The sequence below is a fragment of the Triturus cristatus genome, chromosome 6, assembly GCF_964204655.1.
Source record: "Triturus cristatus chromosome 6, aTriCri1.1, whole genome shotgun sequence".
Lineage (NCBI taxonomy): Eukaryota > Metazoa > Chordata > Amphibia > Caudata > Salamandridae > Triturus > Triturus cristatus.
This window is the reverse complement of record NC_140589.1, coordinates 1,212,482,726-1,212,504,738: the sequence shown is the minus strand read 5'-3', so window position 1 is coordinate 1,212,504,738 and position 22,013 is coordinate 1,212,482,726. Positions and strand designations below refer to the sequence as shown.

The 22,013-nt window shown below is 43.5% G+C and overlaps 1 protein-coding gene across 1 annotated transcript in view; it reads right to left on the bottom strand.

Annotated features, from left to right (window-relative positions):
• FBLN7 (fibulin 7) overlaps window positions 1–22,013 on the bottom strand; it is a 736,014-nt gene that overhangs the window by 137,314 nt on the left and 576,687 nt on the right. The window contains exon 4 of the mRNA XM_085612121.1: window positions 5,059–5,184. Within this exon, the coding sequence (XP_085468247.1) occupies window positions 5,059–5,184 (126 nt within the window). The remainder of the gene's footprint in view (window positions 1–5,058; window positions 5,185–22,013) is intronic.

The window sequence follows — 22,013 nt, the reverse complement described above, 5'->3', positions numbered from 1 at the left end:
GGAGATCACTATAGGAGCTAAAAGAGCTTTACTAATCGAAGAGAGTCATAGATTTCACATAGACATGTCTAGAAGTGATTTTAAGCTTAATGCATATGCGAAGTTGTTGTACGAGTATGTTGATGCGATGGATGCGAAACACTGTTATGTGTGCATGAGTTACCTTCTTCAGTAGATGAGGGTATTAGAAACCATCACCTTCCACCAACATATGGAATTTCTTGTAGTTTGTTGCTTAGTATTTTTTACGAAAGCGGTCAATTTGAGTATTACTTTTCCAATTACGATGCAGTACTTCCTGAGGTTCCAGCTTATAAGCATTTGAATAAATACGATTATTATAAATCAAAAGATAGACTCCGGAAGTATTTCATACCGTCTTTGGAACTGGATACGGCTTATGCTCACTGACATAATTTGACATGTTCATTGTCAGATACAGAGAAGAAGTTCATAGGTCAAGTAGAAGATAGATATAGAAAACTAACACAAACACGAAATACAGGAGATAGTCCAGTAGATTGGACTGACGAGGAGAGATTACACAGGTCTAAGGGGAGTTATGTACCCATAGCATTGGACCAGGTGCAAAAGGGGAAGTTGTGTGTGAGACGTCCTCAGACCTCCTATGAAAAGGTTTCGGTAGGACAAAGTACGTGTGATCATGTCTTCACTACGGAAGACTCATCGAAGAACTTTTTGCAAGGCTTGGTGCAAGTGATTCCAAATGTGTATTATATGTGTGGAAGAAATGCCTATGTGAGGTTGCCTGCGAATTGGTATGGTACATGTTATTTGGCCACTATTTTTCCAAAAATCTGTCATGCAGAAGATTTGGAGCTTTTGGAGACCGGACATCATTCTAGAGCTAAGAGAGCTGTGAGTGCAGGAGCAGTGATTGGTGATGTCTTTGGAGCGATAATACCGAGTTTGGGTGTGGTTTTGAATGATGTGAAGATTAGAAGGCTAGCGACTGTGGTTGATGAGTTGTCAATGAATACAGCAAGGTCTTTGATATTGGTGGACGGAGAGATGTTATCGATAAAGATGATGGTTTTGCAGAACCGCCTTGCTTTAGATGTATTATTAGCAAAAGAGGGCGGAGTCTGTAAATTATTGAAGGTTCAGGAATATTGTACGTATATTCCAGACAATAGCAAGGATCTAGAGACATATATAGACAACATTATCACAATTCATCACGAGAGTGAGGATCTGACCGAAGAGGGTGTGTGGGAAAAGATTGGTAAAGGATTTGGTCGTGTGGGAAATTAGTTTGCGAATTTGGGAAAAGGGTTCCTTGGGTTCGTGTTAAAACCCCTTATCATTGTTGTGGTTTGTATGATCTGTTTGTGGGGATTCATCAGACCTTATAAGTGGTACAGAGGAAACCGAATTGAAAGAGCTCTCAGAGCGAGTGAAATGCGAATGGCCAGACTGCAGGACAGTCAGTAGCAGAATATTAAGAATATGGAAAGATTCCGACGGGGGAGGATGGCGACAAGTACTGATAAGGTCAGTTCTTTCTCCAAGGGAATTAATTGTGTGATAGTGTGATGACGTTTGTCATCAATGGGGGGAACTGATAGAGCGCCACTTTATTCTGAAATTTGTAGGGGTGCACCATATTCATTGTTAGTCCGCACCCACATATTACTCGAAGTAGTTTAGGTGTAACATAGAAATGTATCACTAGGACCGTTTAACATAGGTGTGATTAGAAATGTAACCATGATTCTCATGAAGAGTAATATCGTAGATCATTGCAAATGTATTTTAGTATATGCATAATGTTTGATCTTATGTAATGCAACGTGTTAGTTAAATGTGTGCCATGTTAAAGTTATACGTGCAGTCTGCTTATTTGCGTTTAAAAGAATAATGAACTAATGCTTAACGTGTGATTTAGTAATATGTTTAACAGTGTAAAGGCGTGATCGCATATACGCTTAAAGAGAAAGGCATGTTCATTTCTTATGTTAGCTAACGTTGTAGGCCGAAAATGATTTCCCTTGGTAAAGGCTTTGGGTTTCAGGAGAATGGAAAATCTTAGAGAAGTGAAAAGTTCTTTGTTCCCATGTTTCTGTTGCAGGTGCAAGGACATTTAGCTCGTTAGAGAGACCTCTGGTCTTGTTTTTAGGAGTTAGGATGGTATGAGAAGCCAACAGGGGAGTACATTGGAATTTACGGATGATACTTTCGGCGGAGAAGGTGCCTGGGACCCAAGGTCAAGCTAACCATCGTTGGATGGAGTACAAGTTTCACTGGAAAAGTACTGGGAGAAGACCTGGCTGAAGAGGTGTGCCGAAGGGCGTGTTCTATGTTTTTGGGATTTTGTATTAGGGACAGTGCCCCGAGGGTGGAGCAGTTGAGGTTTAGATGGGAAGCTAGAAGGAGCATCTTAGAACGAGCTCTGACTAAGTGAATGTACTTCTAAGGAAGTCTTCACTTCTGACACCTTTTTACTCTCTTGCCTGGGAGGGAATTGTTAAGTAGGGACGTCACCTTAGAGCTAGAGTAGGGATAGAGTAACTGTTTTTTTTTTAAGCTAATGATTACAAATGTAGATATTGGACTGATCATTGCTTTTCTTATGCTTCTGGAGCTGGTTATTCTTTTTGTTTTGAGTCGTATGAGACTCTTACGTAGACTTGCATTTGTTCTAGTGCCCATTTATCTTCTTCACCTTGTGCTGAGGTGTCTGTATGTGCAGTTATTTTTGGCTGAATAAAATCTTACAAATTTTAGATTCAGAGTCAGCGGTCCTTTTAAGATGAGATTTGATTCTGGTGATTATGTACTAAGAATTGAGTTTCCTCCCCTCTACACTATTTAGCCGATAAAAAGATCCTGGCGACCTGAGAGGATTCTTGGAGAGAACCAGGTAGGCAAGAATCCGGTCCTATCACTTTCTTCTGCAGAAGATCTGGTATGTCTTTTGCCAATGCCTGCTCTTTCGTTGGACACGGTGGCAGAGGAGACTTTCAAAACAGATTAGCGGAGGATTAAATCAAGGTGATAACCATATTAAACAATGCCCAGATCCTACACTTCTTTTTCCATTCTTTCAGCAAAAAAGAAATCCTTCTCCTCCACGGGAATGTGTGGATGTTTTGGAGCACTGTCATACTTTAGGAAGGTGGGGAAGTTGAACTGGAAAATCCGGTTAACTGAGACTCGGATTTATCAAAGGCAGCACTCCCCATTGATGCACCCTTCCAAGAAAAGCCTATCCCACATTTCTGTTGAACAGGGCTGAGCTAAAAGAGCCTCTGTTACTAAATGGAAGGCCTCTGAATTGAAGGCTGACCAATGCTATCAGCTTTCTGTCTTTCACAAACTTTTTCACCAAGTCCTCTAATTGGGATTCAAATCATTTTGACAACATGAAGGGAAAGTGCATTAGGAGGTTTTTCTGTGTTGTGTCCACCTGCTAGGATCCCATCCATTTGTGGCCCTCTTGCTCTCATTGAGGAACCTGCTTCAGCTGCCACTGCACCAAGGGAGTCCGAAAAAAAACAGGCCTACTGCTCCAATATGGCCACATGTGCTCCCTTTCTCAGTCTGTTCAGCTAGAAAATAGTACTAAAATGTGGCTGATACAGGGATGGAGAAATTAGAGACTGTGTAAACCATTTGATTGTTAAGCCCACCTTTTGTCTACACTGTCGAATATAGAGGCTCATTTTGCTCTGGTATTGCAGGAAACTAAAAATCCTCTTCACCTAACTAAGTGGGAGGCACAGAAAAGGCCATATTTTCTCTAAGGTGTTGCAGCACCTCTGGACTCCGAGCAAAACGACCACAGGTCTTCTCCTCCTCATGGTCCTGGGCATCACCTGGTTTGTCGAATAGAGGAACATTAGGGATCATGGTTTGTCTCTGTCTCTGAAAGATTCTGCTCAGCTTATTTGATTTAAAGCTGAATGTCCCCCAAAGTTGGAGGAATGCACCTCATCCTCTCCATAGTTCCTCCTCCCGGAGCACTCTCTAGCAGGTTCTCTTGTGCAAAGTTTTGTGCCAAACAAGCGCAATGGTACACACAAACGCCATAGATACTGGTTTCCCACTTAGACTGTTGTCCTGGAAGCGTTTTAAGCATCCCCCTAGCACTTTCATGATACGGCCACCATATTAAAGTCAGGCAGCAGTCGTCTTTCATTTTTAACAAGAAAAAAATGAATTAGATAAAATCGAGGGGAAACATTTTACTGCTTGCTGTTTATTTATTAACTGAAAAGGGGATACCGCTAAAGCCTTTCTGGTATTTTCCAACTTTCCTTTCATTCTAACCATAACATGTTATCATCAGAATGAAAGGCCCCATCTTCCATTACAATATGAGTTGTACAGTCCATCACATGCCGACCAGCAACACTATACTTCACCTTACCACTAGTTCCATCACTCTATTTTAATGGCGATGTGCTTTTCTTTTGAAGGCCTGTACCGAAGTTAATGATCAAAAGTACTCCCTGCCAATGGACCTGTTTTATAATCATAATGTACTAAATTGCTGTTCTCAAATGACACATTTTGTGTACTTTCTACAGTATGACTTCACATTTAAATTGTAAAATATGTTTACATGCTGATGACTAATTAAATTGTAGTGTATGCATAACTATGGTGAGGCATTCACATTTTTATGGTAATTTTGATAATAGCGTTGTAAAGTAAATGTAATGTAAATGTGACTTATAAAGCGCAAGCTCATGTCCAGAGGCGTCTTGGCGCTGTATCTACAGTCGCACAACATTATTTCTTTAGCGTTAGGCCTTGAATTTTCGTCCACGTATAACTGGATGGACAAGGATGCTTACCAATGCCATCTTTCTGTTTCAGAGCAAACACGTGGTGCCCTGGTTAATAGGGCCTCCCTATAAATCACCTTTTGAGCGTTTTACGCCCCATGCAACCGTGTACCTCAGAAAAAAGGCCAAGATAAACATTCTTCCTAATGTGCTCTACCATGCAGTCATCTACCAACTGGTGCTGTCACCAGTCTACGATGAACACTGTTAGAGCTTACACTTGATGGAAAAACAAATAACCTACCTGTTTGTGTTTGATACTGGCAATTGCTACCAGTCCATTCCTGTGGACAGATGCATTTGTACTGATTCGTTCCTTCAAGACATGTGCCTCCATTTTGGCACGGGTGGCTACTGCATTCACTGATGTCTGCAAAGAAGGAGTATTTACAAAGTTAATTAGCATGCAATAAACTGCAAAAAAGATTAGCCATCTTAAATTCTGTTCATGCATCTAATTACTGCAATTCAAGCTAACTTGTTTGATTTTCATGTACAAACCACGCACAGACACACACTTGCTCACGCACAACCAGATGGGAGAAGGTAGTCACTGCTCCTGGAACAAATCGTAGTGTGCAGTATTTACAATGTGTACTAAAAACTACAAATTCTTATTTTTCCTTGTGAAAATGAGGAAATACATGAGGATCTTGGTGTTTTCTGTAGCAAATAAATTCTGCAGACATTTTTTTTAATTCACTGCTCCTTTTCACTGGGTAAATATAGACAGGGTTGAGCTTTGTTAATCTTACAACTCATAATTGCAGACCCTGCTCAAGAAGTTGTTTGCAGAGTTCGGAATTTAAGGCCGATCTCGGCATAGGAGTCACTCTATACTTTCTTCTCTGGATCTGCATGTTAGGAATAATATATGACGTTAATGCTGAATCTCTGTGCTGAAATGACTTGCTCTGACTAAAATGAGCCAATATTCACACAAATTGGCAAAAAAAATGCAGTCAAAGCCATCACAGCTTCCTCTTTGAACGTTCTTTCTTGAAAATACGAAAGTAGTTTCAGATGTGCGTTAGAAAAAAAAAAGAATAAATAGCTCCCTGTTATCCTGTATTTCGTTATTTGGTAATTGGCACCAAAAAAAGAAAAACCGACAAAAATGTGTCCCGCTGAGTTCCATTGGATACAAATCCGGGACTGTGGTTGATGAGTGGTGCACACACGACAGCACTTTTGCCTAATTGGTAACAAATTCATTTCATATCGTTTTATTGGCTGCAAATATTTCGTTTTAGGCAATCGATGTTGTAAAAGAGTAGACACACCGAATGTCCCTGCTTGTGTCTATTTATTATGATGACGATTATTATTAATATTATATTTATTTATATATTTCTGTATTTCCTACCTGTAGAAAAAATAGCATTTTATCATTATTATTATTATCACTATGTGCCATATCAATGAAAGGCAGCGTGTGTTATTCTGCACATGTGTGCAAAAAGTATTAGCACATTTCCAAATAGATTCGCACACGTGGAGCATTAAGTTACACATGCGAAAACTGACTTGTACACATTTACAATATGAGCACTTAGCACACAAGAAAACATACATAGCACACAAGATGGCGATTCGTGATGTCAAAGGACTCAAAAGATGCTGCTGAGACATGCACATAACTTGTTGGTTCATGTTCACGTGTATTGTGTCCACTCGGGGTCACTCATTTCACTTAGAGCAAGATACTGTCCTCAGTACAAATGAGATTCTGCAAATCCTACACTGGAAACTTTTCCACTGATTCAGAGGCTTGTCCCAGTTTTGACACGAAAGTATACTATTACTCCTCAGTAGTGTGTTTCCTGTGGAGCACATTGCATACTGATCTCGTTTCCAGTACAGATCCCTTTAAAATTGTTAGCTACCTGGCGCTGTATTTTTAATTTACATTCTATCCCAAAAAGTTGTATTCAATAATGTTGCTTTTAATATTTTTTACTAATGAAATGATTCATATTTTCAAAGTGATACATCCTTGTAGAAGTTGTTGGTTTTTGTGCACCTGTTGTACCTCTTTTTTGAGGGAGTTGTGATAAATAACACATTGTTGATATTGCTGGAGGTATGAATTGCAGTGTCTGGCAGCACGGGTGAGTTGCCAGATATGTGAAGCACACAGACAAGGCCTGTCTGCCATCCATGGAGGGGTTAAAGGCTTTCAGGAAGGGAGAGCCACGGCCTGAGAGAGCCTGAAAGCTGCAGGAGGCGTGTCAATACCTGACCTGTGGCTCTTCCTGGGTAGTAGAGTTCAATTGGTGTAGGCTGTGTGGTAGGGATATAGACAGTCTGTGCTGCGGTTGTTCAGTTCAAGAGGTGACAGGGGATGGTGAGATGCAAAGGCCCCTTCTATTGCAGAGTTTTTACGGGAAATGGATCTTTGTCACACCTTGAGGAGGCAATTTACAGGGCTGGGGATTGTCCGAAAAAACATAATGATGTATGGGGACCCTGGTGGGAACACTTCCACTAACACAGGCCGCAAGCAGACACTTAAACCCAACTGTCAGTCCAATTGTTACTAATATATGTTAAGTTATGTGTATTTGTAAAGCGCTCTATCACCCGCCATGATATCCTGGTGCTGAGCAGGTGAATGTGCCTAGCCCTGTCTATGGTAGGTTGGTTAATTGAAAAGCCAGGTCTTCTGCTTCTTGATGAATTCAAGAATAGAAGAGGAGGCTATGATGCGGAGCGGGAGGTTATTCCATGTTTTAGGAGCGATTTAAGAGAACGCTTGTCCTCCTAATCTGCATCTCTGCATGCCTGGGATGTATGCAAGTAGGAATCCTGTGAAGGGGAGGTGTCTCATTGTTGGTAGAAGTGGGTGAGATTTTTCAATGGTAGATGGGGCCTGAGTTGTGCAGTGCCTTGAATTTGTGTGTGAGGAGTTTGAATTGGGCATATTTGTATATCAGAAGCCAGTGTAGTTCCCAGAGGTGTGATGTGGTGTGCTTTGTGGGTGGGACGTTGAGGATGAGTCTGGCTGCCAAGTTCTAGATGGTTCGTACCCTTCTAGTGAGTTGCTTGGTGATCCTGGCATAGAGGGTATTACCAACATCTATCTTGCTGGTGACTAGAGCGTGAATGGCTATTTTTCTTGTGCTGTTTAGGAGCTATCTGAAGATGTTCCTCAGCATCTGGTGTGTGTGGTAGCAGGATACAGTGATGACAATGACTTGTGCGCTCATGTCCAGTTTGTTGTCAAAGATTGTTCCGAGGTTCCTGGTGTGGATTCTAGATGTGGGTCTGGGTCCGAGTTCGGTCGGCCACCAGTTCGAGTCCCATAGTAAGGTCCTTTCTGGAGGGTCGGTCTCAGCAAGTTTGGTTACCCCCAGCGGCTTCTTCTCCTCAGCGGTTTTGCACAGGGGTTCCTCAGGGCTCCTCCCTCAGCCCCCTTTTGTTTAACATCTACCTTACCCCTCTCGTTTCTTTGGCGGAGGATTTGGGGGCTAAGGTGATTGCTTACGCTGATGACACGCAGCTATTGTTTACTTGGAATAAGAACGGGGCTGATTTGGCCCCGGTGCAATCGTGTCTCTCTGCAGTTTTCAAATGGTTGGCTAACGCCCAGTTGAAATGCAATGAAGACAAGTCAAAGGTTCTGATGTTTGGTGAGTTTCCACCTGGGTTCAGAGACTCGATCTGGCCAGCTGAGTTTCCGCCCCCCCTGTCCAGTAGCCAGATCGCTAAGAACCTGGGTGTTTGGTTTGATGGGAATCTTTCCTTCTCCAGTCAGGTGAAGCGGCTGGCAGGTTGCTGTTTTGGGCTCCTTAGAGTCCTGAGAAGATTTTTTCCGTTTCTTCCTCAGACGGCTCGCGAGTCGGTGGTGCGTGCGCTTATTTTGTCCCGCCTGGACTATGCTAACGCGCTCTACGCGGGGATTCCAGCCTATTCCCTTAATAGACTTCAGGTGATCCAGAACGCGGCTGTCCGCCTCCTGGGGGGGATCCCGCCCAGGGAGAGTGTGCGGGATTACCTGCGCTCCCTGCACTGGCTTCCGGTCAGGGCGCGGGTGGTGTTTAAATCCCTCACCATAGCCCATCGTGCACTCCACGGCCTAGGGCCAGGCTATCTGCAGAAACGATTCTCTTTTTATGTTCGGGGAGGCCTCTGCGCTCCTCGTCCCTTAAACTGGCAAAAATCCCTGGGTTCCAGCGACATTGCTTGGGGAGTGCCTCCTTGACCGTCCTTGTGGCCCGTGCCTGGAATGCTCTTCCCTTCGCTCTTCGATGTGTGGAAGATATTGCTGTTTTTAAAAAATTGTTAAAAACGTATCTCTTTAATTAACCATCAGGTATTGTTTTGTTTCCCCTTGCTCGCGCCGGGACACTCCCAGGAGTTAAATTTAAATAACATAACATATTCTTTACACAGATCACTATTTCTATCTTCTCTGTATTGAGCTTGAAACAGTTGGCTTCCATTCACTTAGCGACTTTGGTCATGCATGTGGTGAACTTGTTTCTTGTGTTCTGGGTGTTTCCCAAGAGGGAGAGTATGAGTTGAGTAGGAGAGAATGATGATGTCATGTGCACAGATGAAGTTGGCCAGAGGGATCATGTTTGCATTGAAGCGGCTAAGCGATGAACTTTGATACACTTTGTAGATGAGTTTATAGGCTTCTGGGGAGTAAGATGCCAGGCTAAAAGGTTGTGTTCTATCCGTTAAGATGGAACAGATCCAGCGAAGGGTTGGTCTTTGGATGCCAATCTCATCCTGACGAGGATGGGGTTTGAGACCATGTCAAATGCTGTAGAGAGGTCCAAGAGAATGAGAGCTGCCATGTCTCCTCTGTCAAGGATCATGCAGATGTCATCTGTGGTGGAAATGAGTGCAGTTTCTATACTTTTTTTAGATAGGCCTCAATCTAGACTGTGTGGTGTAGAGGAGCTGGTGGTTTCTGATGTGATCAGTGAGGCAATGGTTGATTTGTTTCTCTAAGACCTCTTCCGGGTATGATAGGAGGGAGATGGGTGTGTAGTTACGAAGTGTGGCTTGGTCAGCGTATGGTTTTTTGGGCAGGGGCATCACAGCATGTTTACAAGTGTCTGGGGGTGTGGCTGAGTCTATGGAGGGCTGAGGTTATGTGTTAGTGCTTCATTGAACTAAAGGAGTCCTTTGGTGAAAGCGTGATGGGAGCAAAAGTCAGGTGGAGCCCCTGAGTGGATGGTCTTCATGGTAGCAGTGATTTTGATGGTGGTGACAGGTGGCCAAAGAGTCGGGACTCGCACATCAGCCATGATGGGAAGTTGAGTTGCAAGAGCTTGTTGCGCATGTCTTGCAAGGGGGTGATGTTGCTAGAGGAGGCAGGGGGCATGATGAAATCTTTGATGATGGCAAAGACTTCCTTGCTGCTGTTAGTGCTGGCATCAATGTGATATGCAACAGCTGTGCACTTGGTGTTCCACATCAGTTGGTGGTACATCTCAAAGCTGATTTGAGGATATCTTTATCTGTGGGGTCCTCACTTGTTCTCCATTTGTGCACTGGTTGCTTGCAGTTGTGTTTCTTTAGCCTGAGTTCCTCTGTGTCCCAGGTGGCTTGTGGTCAAGCACCCTTGCTGTCAGCACAATCGGTGATCCAGCTATTGAGGTCTTTGATGGCTTTCAGTTAGTAGCTGGTTTGACTTTAAGTGGGGGCGAGTGGTGAGGTTCTAGCAGGAAGAGGATTGAATTTGGGAGCTGTAGATGGGAGTGTGATGTGTAGGTCATGCGCGCGGTTGATTGGAAATGGACAGAGCGCGAGTATAGGGGGAGATTGCAGAGTAGTGAGGAAGGAGAGGTTTGATCTGTGAATCTTGGGATGCGGGACGGGGGTGAGTGAGGAGGTGTTGTTACGGGAGGGATCATTATATTATGGGATAATGAGAGGGTGTACACAGGGTTGAAGGCTGCGAGGGTTAGTTTGGCACTGAGGGGATTGATTTTGAGTTTTTGGAAAGAGGGTGGGGGTTTAGAATCACAGGATAGAGGCCGGGAAGGGGTTTGCTTTCAGCATGTTATTTAAGTTGAGTTAATGAAATGAGGGAAATATAGACTTTTGTTTCACGTTTTGATGAAGGACAAAGTAGTAATGGTGATTTTTATATTTAATTTTCCAGTCACCCCCGAAGCAGGGCTGGTTCAAGCCCGAAATGCATTGGGTAGGAATGCGAAATACTATTTATGATGTATGATGCATTTTCGTCGTGCTTTTGAAAGAAGCCTGGATGGGCACATCAAGAGCATTTAAAGCTTTGAAATAGCATGTAACCTTATATGTGGACTCAAACAGAAAAAGTATTTGAAAAATGGAATAAAGCGTAATTGAATGGAGAAAAATGGAAAATTATATATTGAATTGGAGTATCATTGAATATTCACGACGTTGCTGTGCGACTGGGATTGGGGCGCAACTACGCTCCACCTTCATGAATTTAATCAGCGCGCCACCAGAGAAAGGCATATGTCCAGTAAGCACGCAGATATGGATTACTATCAGGACAAAGATTGGATACATTACGATGACAAAGGTGTGCATTCTATCACTCTTTTTGCATATTGAAGTGGACCCACTTGCCAAGCCCTAACCTTCCCTTTTCTTACGTGTAAGGCACCCTTCTGGTAGACCCAAGGTATCCCCATGGGCAGAGTACAGTCTATGTGAAAGGTAGGACATGTACTGGTGTGTGTGACATTTCCTGATAGGAAAATACTGCCAATTTTGTTTTTCATTATTGTAAGGCTATACGTCCCATAGGATAGCATGGAAGATACTATGTAACATCCTACAAGTATAACCTCCCATTGGGACAACATAAAGGAATACAGTTTAGGCTTTCTGAACTCAGAATGTAATAACACATATTTTAGTAAAGATGGTTTTTATATTGTGTGTTTGAAAATGCCACTTTTAGAAAGTAGCCATTTCCTTGTTTAACCATTCTGTGTGCCTCTGCCTGTTTGTGGAGTGACTGTCTGGTTTTGGAGTGAGAGGGACTGGGGATGTGCATTCACTGTAGACAGCCACTGAGGGAGAGGGGGGTTGAGTTGTGTCTGGCCCTTCCTGGACGACTCAGAGCTGAGCTAAATAGACCTTGGCTGCATTGAGAGGAGTGGGATGAGTTTTCCTTGCACCTAAATAGGGCCTTTCTCTCCCATGCACAATGTTGTCTCTCCCCGTGGTCATCCTGCATCAGTGAGGGTAGAACTGGTTTGGACTGGGCTTAGAAGCCCTCGCAGAGAGAGAAACAGGGGGCAAATGGGGTATACGTAGTGGACCTTAAACCCCCAGAACTTTAGATCCCTTCTTGACTCAAGAGGAACCTTTGCCAAGGAGAAGAGGCAGAGAGCAGTTTTAATTTTTCAGAAACACTTGATTTCATATTCTAAAAATTGGTTTACTATTCATTGTTAAAATATTCAAATATCTGAATTTTAATTGTGTACACTTTTATAAGGCTAATAATATATAAATGTATATAATTAAGATGGTGAAATAACTAAATTGTGTTAACATTATTTCCTAAATTGTGCAATTATAATAAGTCTCAGCCTCCATCATTTTCTATGTAACTTTGCTGCAGGACCTGTCATGTGTGATGCTAAACTTACTCCAAGGCTTGGCATGAGAATATGTTCTACTGTTTGCGACCTTTAGGACTGTGGTAAATTTAGAAGTGTGGCTTTTTGATTAGTAATGGTATCACTCACCAAAGGGTGATGTTTGTATTAGTAAACCCCTTATTACCCCACCATAAACCCCTTCTTAAAATTTCCTAAATCCCTCCCATACATTGCAAGGCCTGGGCATATAAGGACAGCTTTTGTTTGGTTAGCTTTGGAGCACTCTTTACTGTCAGAATAAGCGGAGGTGGTTTTTGCATCATGACTTCCACCTCAAACACTAGTACTATTGTTCATATAGCACAGATGTTATGGGCCTGCATCATAGACAGAAAGGTATCTCTATGATTATCTGGATTTTAAAAATGTGTATATTGGGTGCCAAAGCTATTCTTCATGTTCGTTAGATAGTACAGCTTTGCCCGCCAGGCAGTGAAACATTATAATCTACAAATTGCCTTTTCTGACAGGGGGTCGGTCATATAGCTACTATATAGGAAACACTAACGACCCAGTTGACTCCACCAACTACACGTTTATTTTAGGGCATTCAGAACTTCAATTGACACAGTTCAATCCCCAGTCTGTTCCACAAAGCCCTACTTTGCTTACTCTGGCTGTGCAACAGATAATACTGCACGTCATCCATAACAGAAAGACAATTCAAACCCACTGCAATCTACATGTTCTTTCTTGGCTGGGCAGACTCGCCAACGCAGCAGGATAAGTAACTTTTTCCCTGCCATAGCCGATTGGGGATGCATTGACCAGGTTGATACTGTAGGTGGAAAGTGATGACCTACTCCTTTTTGAGCTTGAGGCCATAATATTGAATTCCACATGTTTTTCATCACAAGCAATCTCGTTGGCACAGTAGACACAATTTCTTAACCTACTTCAGCGAGCTAGGCATTGATATAGAATGCCCAAGTGCCAGAGACCAGCTATATTCAACTATGGTTAGTTGGATAAGCCCGAGGACTGCTTAGCCTAAATTCCCAAGGACCCAATCACTGCAGAGAACTCACTGACCACGTTTTACATATAGACAACAGACCGTCAGACTGCAAGGAAGAGAAAATGCGGGAGCTTAGACATCTAGGGAAATGTCTGAATGCCATAGGTGGGACACAGGTGGAACTAAGGCACCAAACACGAGAAGCTGGACCCCAAAACCATATGAGTCTATGAAAGGGACATTGTCAAAGAAAGGAAAACAAGGCAGAATAACAATTTGGACCTATAATTTGGCAGACTGCATGATGCTATATTGAGGTCAATTATATCTAAGGCTCCCTGTTTTCCGTTTTTTACAGATTACAACAGATAAATACAGACAGAAAAACATTTATTTTCTGTCTGTATTTATTTTTGAATGTGGATAAAAACGGAAATGGGGTTCTAATTTAATGATTCTGAATGATGTCAATCATGACTGCCAGGCCAAAAGCTGTGCGGATTGACAGGCAAGGGATTAAACAAATAAAGGAACTTTAGTAAACAGCAGTAGATTTGCACAATCTTGATACTAAAATGTGCAAGTTTTGTTTATAAGTGCGTAGTTTATCATCTGAGTGTATATATTTCATTGAAACCTGTCAAGCGTTCAGCCACGAGTGTACATTAACTGGTTAAATGAATGCAGAAATATACACATTTTAGCCTCATTGTTTCACAAAACCTAAAAGAAATATGGATAAATACAGATAAAATTAGCAAAAAATAAATATGGATAAATACAGACGGAAATGACAAAAATATAAATACCATCAGTATATCACCTCTCACCACATCATCGTGGCAATTGTATTAGAACAATTTTTACCTCCATGTTGCCTATCAAGCTCTAGTTACGATGGTATTCATCTATTATACTAATACTTACCTCTTGATACAATAGTTAGGTTAAATTAGTGAATGTGTTCTAATTCTCATGCTATACAATGGATGCAAAACAGTAGGGTATGTCTTGTGGCAAGAATAGGCACCATGTGGGAGAGTTTCCATGAAAACATAAGGCAGGACAAAAGTGAGAGATATGCTCACCCAGAATATCTGTCAATAGATGCCACCATGAAAAAGGTCTTACTACCACTCTTCAGGTTTCAGTAGGTCACCTTATGATCACAGTGAAGTAGCTTTTCTGAGAACTAAGCTCTCAAAGACAGAGTCCTCCGATTCAGAAGCAAGAGAAGTTACAACTCCTTTCATCAGTGCCAGTTCAACATCCAAATACAATCATAAGCTACTGAAAGATGGCAGTCAACCTTTGCACAGGACCTGACACTGCACAGCAGCAAGGGTCACTGCAGTTTCAGTAACTTATGATGCATTTGAGTTAGGAATTTTATTGTTGTTAATATCTGCAGGTTATTCAGCAGATGATGGATTGAGTGGCAAATGCGTAATTATGAGGACGATGCCGCAGAATATCATAATTCCAGTGGCTCCGGCTAACCCTAAGGTTACATATTTAAGGGAACATACACTGATGACTGCACAGTAACTGCTCAGTCTTGTCAAATAATTCAGTCAGGCACTTGAGAGCAATGGTAGCATCAGCCTGCACAGGGACATAGGCAGATGACTCTTGTACTACAGGTGCATGGCTGCAGTCCGCTGTTCTGATTGCGGTGCGAGTGTCAATATTTATTTTTATTACACACTAATTCAGTTGAAGTAAGATAAAAAACACACACACATTACATGTGAATAAGAATTTACAAATGCATATAAGTAATAAAAAAAAGTTAAAAAATGACAACGTATTTTCAGATTTTGCGTCATGTGAAAGCATTGAAAAAGCTTTTAGAATATGAGTGTCAACGTCCCTAAATGACAGTAAATAACTCATGCGTAATGATTGTGTAAAACATAAGTGCCGACTCACTTATGTAAATAATTGGTCTGCTGAATTGTTGAAAGTTGTTGGATTCAGTGTCTACTGGCTCTTTATACACTTTCTTCAAGTCAAAGCAATTCAAAATCATAAGCAAAGACATACTATTCTATAGGCATCTCTATTGTAAAGTTAAGTAAATCAGTTCTACCATAAAGGGAACACCATACTTTGCTACATTGGGAAGGGTTCGAAAAAGGGTGTGGGTAGATGTCAGGCACAAAATCTGAATCTTGTCTACATTGGATTAGTTAAGTCTCACAGTTCTAACAGTTCATACATCTGCACATGGTTCCCATATCATAGACAAGTCAGGTTCATGCACGCACAGATAGTATGAAATCACTATTTTCTCAAGCCCCTACACAATGAGGCTACTCTAAACGCCCTTCAAGTTTACAGTTATCTGCAACCTATACATTGAACAAAGCTGTGCTCTGCAGGTACACTGAAAAGATCATTAGTACATTCTCCAAGTATCATGTAAAAGAAAACATGGTACATGGAACAAAAAACAAAGATACATCAAATTTGTAGTTACGGAGTCCTATTCTGTTAGAATAAAGAAAGACGTGACATGAACCAAGATGGCACCTAAAAGTTAGTGTAGACCTAAATTAGCTATAGTAAATCTAAACGTGAATGACGCACAGTAAGTGCAAATGCGCAAGTACTTTAATGTTGACATAAATGCAAAGTATCTTTGCTCACTAATTTGAACCTAAGAGCATAAGACCACATTGACTTAAAAATATAAAAAATATAGTCTACCATATAAAGTGCCTAATCAAGGAACTATACATCCCTGTGACCTATATAGACACTAATATGGTACATCTCTATGACCTATATAGACACTAATATGGTACATTTAAAAGGTTCCCTTGTGTATCTATTTTTCTGCATTCATTTTTATTCCATATCCATGACCTCAGAGAGACATCCTAACAAAAGGGAGCTACTATCCCTTTGTCACTGTGAATTGAAACCGCCCCGGTTTAAAACCATGCAACATTTGCCGTTCCACCCTATTACTATGCGAAACAAAGTAATAAGATGAATTTATACATTACAAAGCACTCTTTAGCAGTAGTTAGCCACCCTCACAAATTCATATTCATTTTGACCGCTCCAAGATGGCAGTGATACATGCTCAAAGGACCATCCTGGAAATCCTGTAACTGACAGAAGCCTACATAACAAGCGCTGCTCGACCACACGGACACCATTCGGGTGTGCAGGGTCGAGGGTATGTGCTGCAAGAAGCGCAATCTGCAAAACCGTGAGTAACAACTGGTCTATTTTAACATCACGCATGGTCGAGGTATCGTCAGCTACTGCCGCCCGCTCTAGCAATAACATATGCAATCTAGCATGCCCTTTTTTAAATTTTTTTACATTTCTAGCCCGCAACTGTGTGTTCCGCCTTGCGTTAATCCATGAAATTTGATTAAAGCGACACTAGGTAAGAGCACACTCTCTTTTATACGAAATGATACCATGATTTTCACATCATTACTAACGTGCCACAGTGCACAAATGATACTAACGATCAACCACAGGGTATGTGGTGAATATAACAATGTTACTGTGACTGGGCAGAAACAGATACCTGACCGGTGCGATGATGTTTTGTAAATGATGGTGCCAAACTGATTACGGTAATAACTGTGTTTGTGTGATTGTGTTTTATATGTATTTGTTTCTATGTCTAGTGACTACCCAGTCTCCAGATGCATACAGCGTTCTACATTAAAGGATCTTCTGGCCAATAAAGAATCCTAATGTCAGAAACTATCTAACACTGCTGTACTATGTTTGCCTTCGTCCTCTCTCCTTTTCCTCTAGGTCAGACCACCAGTGTTATTAGTCACAAGTAGGTACCACCCTATAAGAGGGGGACGACTCACCCAGAGATTATACGTAGGGTTGGCTCACCACAATCCCACTGTTTTTGGTCCTGATGAAGCGCCAAGGATCATTTTGATCAATAAGGGCCCGAAACATGCTGACCCATCTTTTCAGCTACTAAGGGACAGTGTTACCTCCATAGTAGCGCCAACCTACTGGTTTTTAAGTCTGACAGGGGAATCTTATTAAAACCAGTTTTATAACCCCTAGCCAGTTTTAACTCAATTTGACACTCATTGCAGCGCGGAACCGATGAGGAACACTCGCCCAATGATGAAACATGACATCCCCAGGGATGTGTGAGGGCAACAAGAAACACTCTTGCTGACTGTCCCTCATAATCTGTCCAGTTCCTAGAGCCTTCCTCTTTCATGCGTTTTTTGTCTTATTAAGAACAGTAACCCCCATCCCCATTTTTAAAGCATATTTCTGTTGTCAACAGAGACAGCTTAGCTGGGAGCAGACTACCATCATTTACCTTCCTCACACCAGAGCACGCACTAGTGTTCTTTTTACCATCAGTATGCCACTATTAGAGTACCAGCCTCCTCTTTGTGATGTAATCTGCTTTTGCTGTCCGATCCACTCTTGCACATTCAAAGATAACTGGGGGTCAACAGCCTATAAATATCGCCTCCCTGCATTCCTACGGATACAGCTGGTGTGATGGGCCTACTGCTCTCTACCAGAGTGGTATTTCACACCTCATCAAAGAGTTACCTACTGCACTGGAGAAGGCAGAACCTAGCAAAATTGAATTAAATACTTTCCAAGCTCATCAAAAGGCAAAAAAGCTTTAATAAAATCACCTTTGCAGTCTATTTCACAAAATCTATTTTCTATGATAATTATTGCAATATTGCACCCATGACCTCTGTAGAAGTTTATGAAAATGATGACTTTTATCCACAGGTAGGCTTCCACAATCCGTGCAGTAAAGTAGCACTTTTAAGCCTGTCACCGCAGGGACACGCCAATCCTAAAATTGAGCATGTCTTTTACATTATGCCCCCAGGTCATTTGGGCTACAGGGCACTACTTAAAGCAGAGGTAGAAGTGGGTGGGATCTGGGGGGGCGCCCATACTTTTTTAATTTATCAAAAACCTTTTCCCTGCTTTTTGTTAAAAGACACCTGTCCCTGGACAGTTAATTGGAACAGTTGAGATGTGGCTGAAAGAGAAAAGGAGGAGGCCTCCTGTGTCATGGAGCAAAGGAAAAGACAGAGAGCCAATCAAGAAACAAGCCCTCTTGCCAGGGTGCTCACTGCATGAAAAAAATGCTCATGTGTGTAATTGGTCAAGCTGCAAATGTAAAGTCTCCTTGAAGGCTGCTTTTGGCTTTAGTTGATGAAGTCTCTTGAAGCTTGAAATGAAAAAGATGTATTCTTTTTAAGAGATATTGTAAGGGAGAAGTGTGTGCTTTCAATGAGCAGTTGCACTAGGTACCAGTGGCGGCCGACAGAATGAAGAGGTGGTGAGGCGGGTGGAGGGGACACAAGGGAGAGCAGGGGACTTAATAGTTAGGGCTCCCGGTGTTATGGTATTTATTTTTTTAACATTTCCATCTGTATTTATCCATATTTATTTTTTGGACATTGTTTCTGTATTTATCCATATTTATTTTGTGTTTTGTGTATAAATGAAGTTGTAAAACTGTACATTTCCATATTTATTTAACTGATAGACACACACTTATACTTTGATGTCTGTAGTGATTTAGCTACTTAAGCTTCCAAATATTATGTAACAATACATCAACTAGATATTAGCATTATACCACAAATGTATGTTGACATACGCCATTATTTAAAGAAATTTCATCCTGTTTTTGAATTTCCCATGCTGTCCATCTACTCGGTTGTTGGGCTACAATTCATGAAAAAGCATTGGCATAGCCAATAGGGCTCGCCTTTGGGACCTTATAAGTGTTTAGTTATCCAGCACAATATCCTTGGTGCAACAACATTAAGTGTTGCATGGCTAAACACTTATAAGGTACCAAAGGCGAGACCTATTGGCTATGCCAATGCTTGTTTTGAGTGAGTGGCTCCTGCAGGTATGCCACTTTGAGGTAGAGATGAAGAACAGTCGCCTGAAACTGAACTCGGACAAGACGGAAGTCCTCATCCTGGGATCCTCACCCTCCGCCTGGGACGACTCCTGGTGGCCCCCCGCCCTAGGCAGCGCACCCCAACCAACAGACCACGCACGCAACCTGGGCTTCATCCTGGACTCCTCCCTCTCCATGACCAGACAAGTCAACGCCGTCTCCTCATCGTGCTTCAACATCCTGCGCATGCTACGTAAGATCTTCCGGTGGATCCCCACCGAGACCAGGAAGACGGTCACCCAGGCCCTCGTCACCAGCCGTCTGGACTACGGCAACTCCCTTTACGCCGGAACCACCGCCAAACTCCAGAAGAGACTCCAGAGGATCCAGAACGCCTCAGCACGACTCATCCTGGACATCCCCCGTCACAGCCACATCTCCGGAGACCTGAGAGACCTGCACTGGCTCCCGGTCAACAAGAAAATCACCTTCCGTCTCCTCACCCACGCACACAAAGCCCTACACAACCAAGGCCCAGGATACCTCAACAGCCGCCTCAACTTCTACGCTCCCAAACGCCAGCTTCGATCGACCGGCCACGCCCTCGCCACCGTCCCCCGCATCCGAAGAGCCACCACAGGGGGACGGTCCTTCTCCTACCTCGCCGCCAAGACATGGAACTCCCTCCCGACCCACCTCCGCCTGACCCAGGACCACCTCGCCTTCAGGAAACAACTCGAGACCTGGCTGTTCGAGCAGTAGCAGACCCCCCTCCCCTAGCGCCTTGAGACCCTCTGGGTGAGTAGTGCGCTATATAAATGCCTTGATTGATTGATTGATTTATTGAGATGCTGTGTATGCTTTTACAGGAGGCCCTGTGACATTGCACCTCTTCAAAATGTATCTTAGGTCTGGTGTAATACTTCAAGCCCCTATGCCCGTCTTCCCGTACCCAATGCATCCTTAAATGTCCCATGTAGAGCCGGGGTTGACACTCCTATTACCCCTGCCCTCCAGAGACACTTTACCTGTTACGGGTGGTGGTGGTGGATGTGGAGGTGGTGGATGTGGTGGTGGTGGACGTGGTGGTGGTGGAAGTGTTGGTGAATGTGGTTTTGGTGGACATGGTGGTGGTGGACATGGTGGTGGTGGTGGACATGGTGGTGGACGTGGTGGTGGATGTGGTGGATGTGGTGGTGGTGGTGGACATGGTGATGGTGGGCGTGGTGGTGGTGGTAAACGTGGTGGCGGTGGATGTGGTGGTGGTGGTGGATGTGATGGTGGTGGAGGACGTGGTGGTGGTGGTGGACGTGGTGGTGGACATGGACGTGGTGGTGGATGTGGTGATGGTGGTGGATGTGGTGGTGGTGATGGTGGTGGATGTGGTGGTGGTGGATGTGGTGGTGGTGGATGTGGTGGTGGTGGTGGACGTGTTGGTGGTGGATGTGGTGGTGGTGGTGGACGTGGTGGTGGTGGTGAACATGGTGGGGGTGGTGGACATGGTGGTGGTGGTGGACATGGTGGTGTGGACATGGTAGTGGTGGATTTGGTGGTGGTGGTGGTGGACGTTGTGGTGGACGTTGTGGTGGAAGTGGTGGTTGATGTGGTAGTGGATGTGGTGGTGGTGGTGGTGGTGGACGTGGTGGTGGTGGTGGACATGGTGGTGGTGGGGGAAGTGGTGGTGGTGGTGGACATGGTGGTGGTGTTGGTGGTGGACGTGGTGGTGGTGGACGTGGTGGTTTACATGGTGGTGGTGGATGTGGTGGTGGTGGACATGGTGGTGGTTGTGGATGTGGTGGATGTGGTGGTGGTGGATGTGGTGGTGGACGTGGTGGGGGTGGACGTGGTGGTGGTGGACATGGTGGTGGTGGAGGTGGTGGTGGTGGACGTGGTGGTGGACGTGGTGGTGGACGTTGTGGTGGCGGACGTGGTGGTGGTGGACATGGTGGTGGTGGTGGCAGTGGATGTGGTGGTGGACGTGGTGGTGGTGGACGTGATGGTGGATGTGGTGATGGACATGGTGGTGGATGTGGTGGTGGTGGACGTGGTGGTGGTGGACATGGTGGTGGTGGACATGGTGGTGGTGGACGTGGTGGACATGATGGTGGACGTGGTGGACGTGGTGGTGGTGGTGGTGGATGTGGTGGTGGACATGGTGGTGGTGGTGCACGTGCTGGTAGTGATGTGATGTGATGTGATGTGATGGGGTTTTTATATAGCGCAGGTTGCACTCCAAGGAGCATCTTTGCGCTGTAGAGAAGATTCAAGAATCCTGATGACCTAGACAGAGTGAGGAGATATTAGACTAGATTTTTGCATTCCTGTTCGGAGAGAGTAAAAATCCAAATTTTGAGGGCCTTTCTGAAAGTTGCTTCTGTGGGAATTTGACGGAGATAGGAGGGAAGGAAGTTCCAGGCCTTAGAGCCCAGTACCGCCAGAGATTTTCCTCCTTTTGTCTTGAGTCTGAATTTGGGAATGGTAAGAAGATTGTCCGCTTGAGACCTGAGGCATCTCGTGGGGTTATAATGCTTAAACATTTTCAGTATGTAGTTGGGTCCCTTTCCATTGAATGCCCTAAAGGCGATCAATAGGATTTTAAAGAGCACCCTTTTGTTGATGGGCAGCCAATGTAAAAGGTTCATTGCTGCTGTAGCTGAGGTTTTCTTTTTCCATCCCAGCACTAGTCTCGCAGCAGCATGCTGTACCATTTGTAG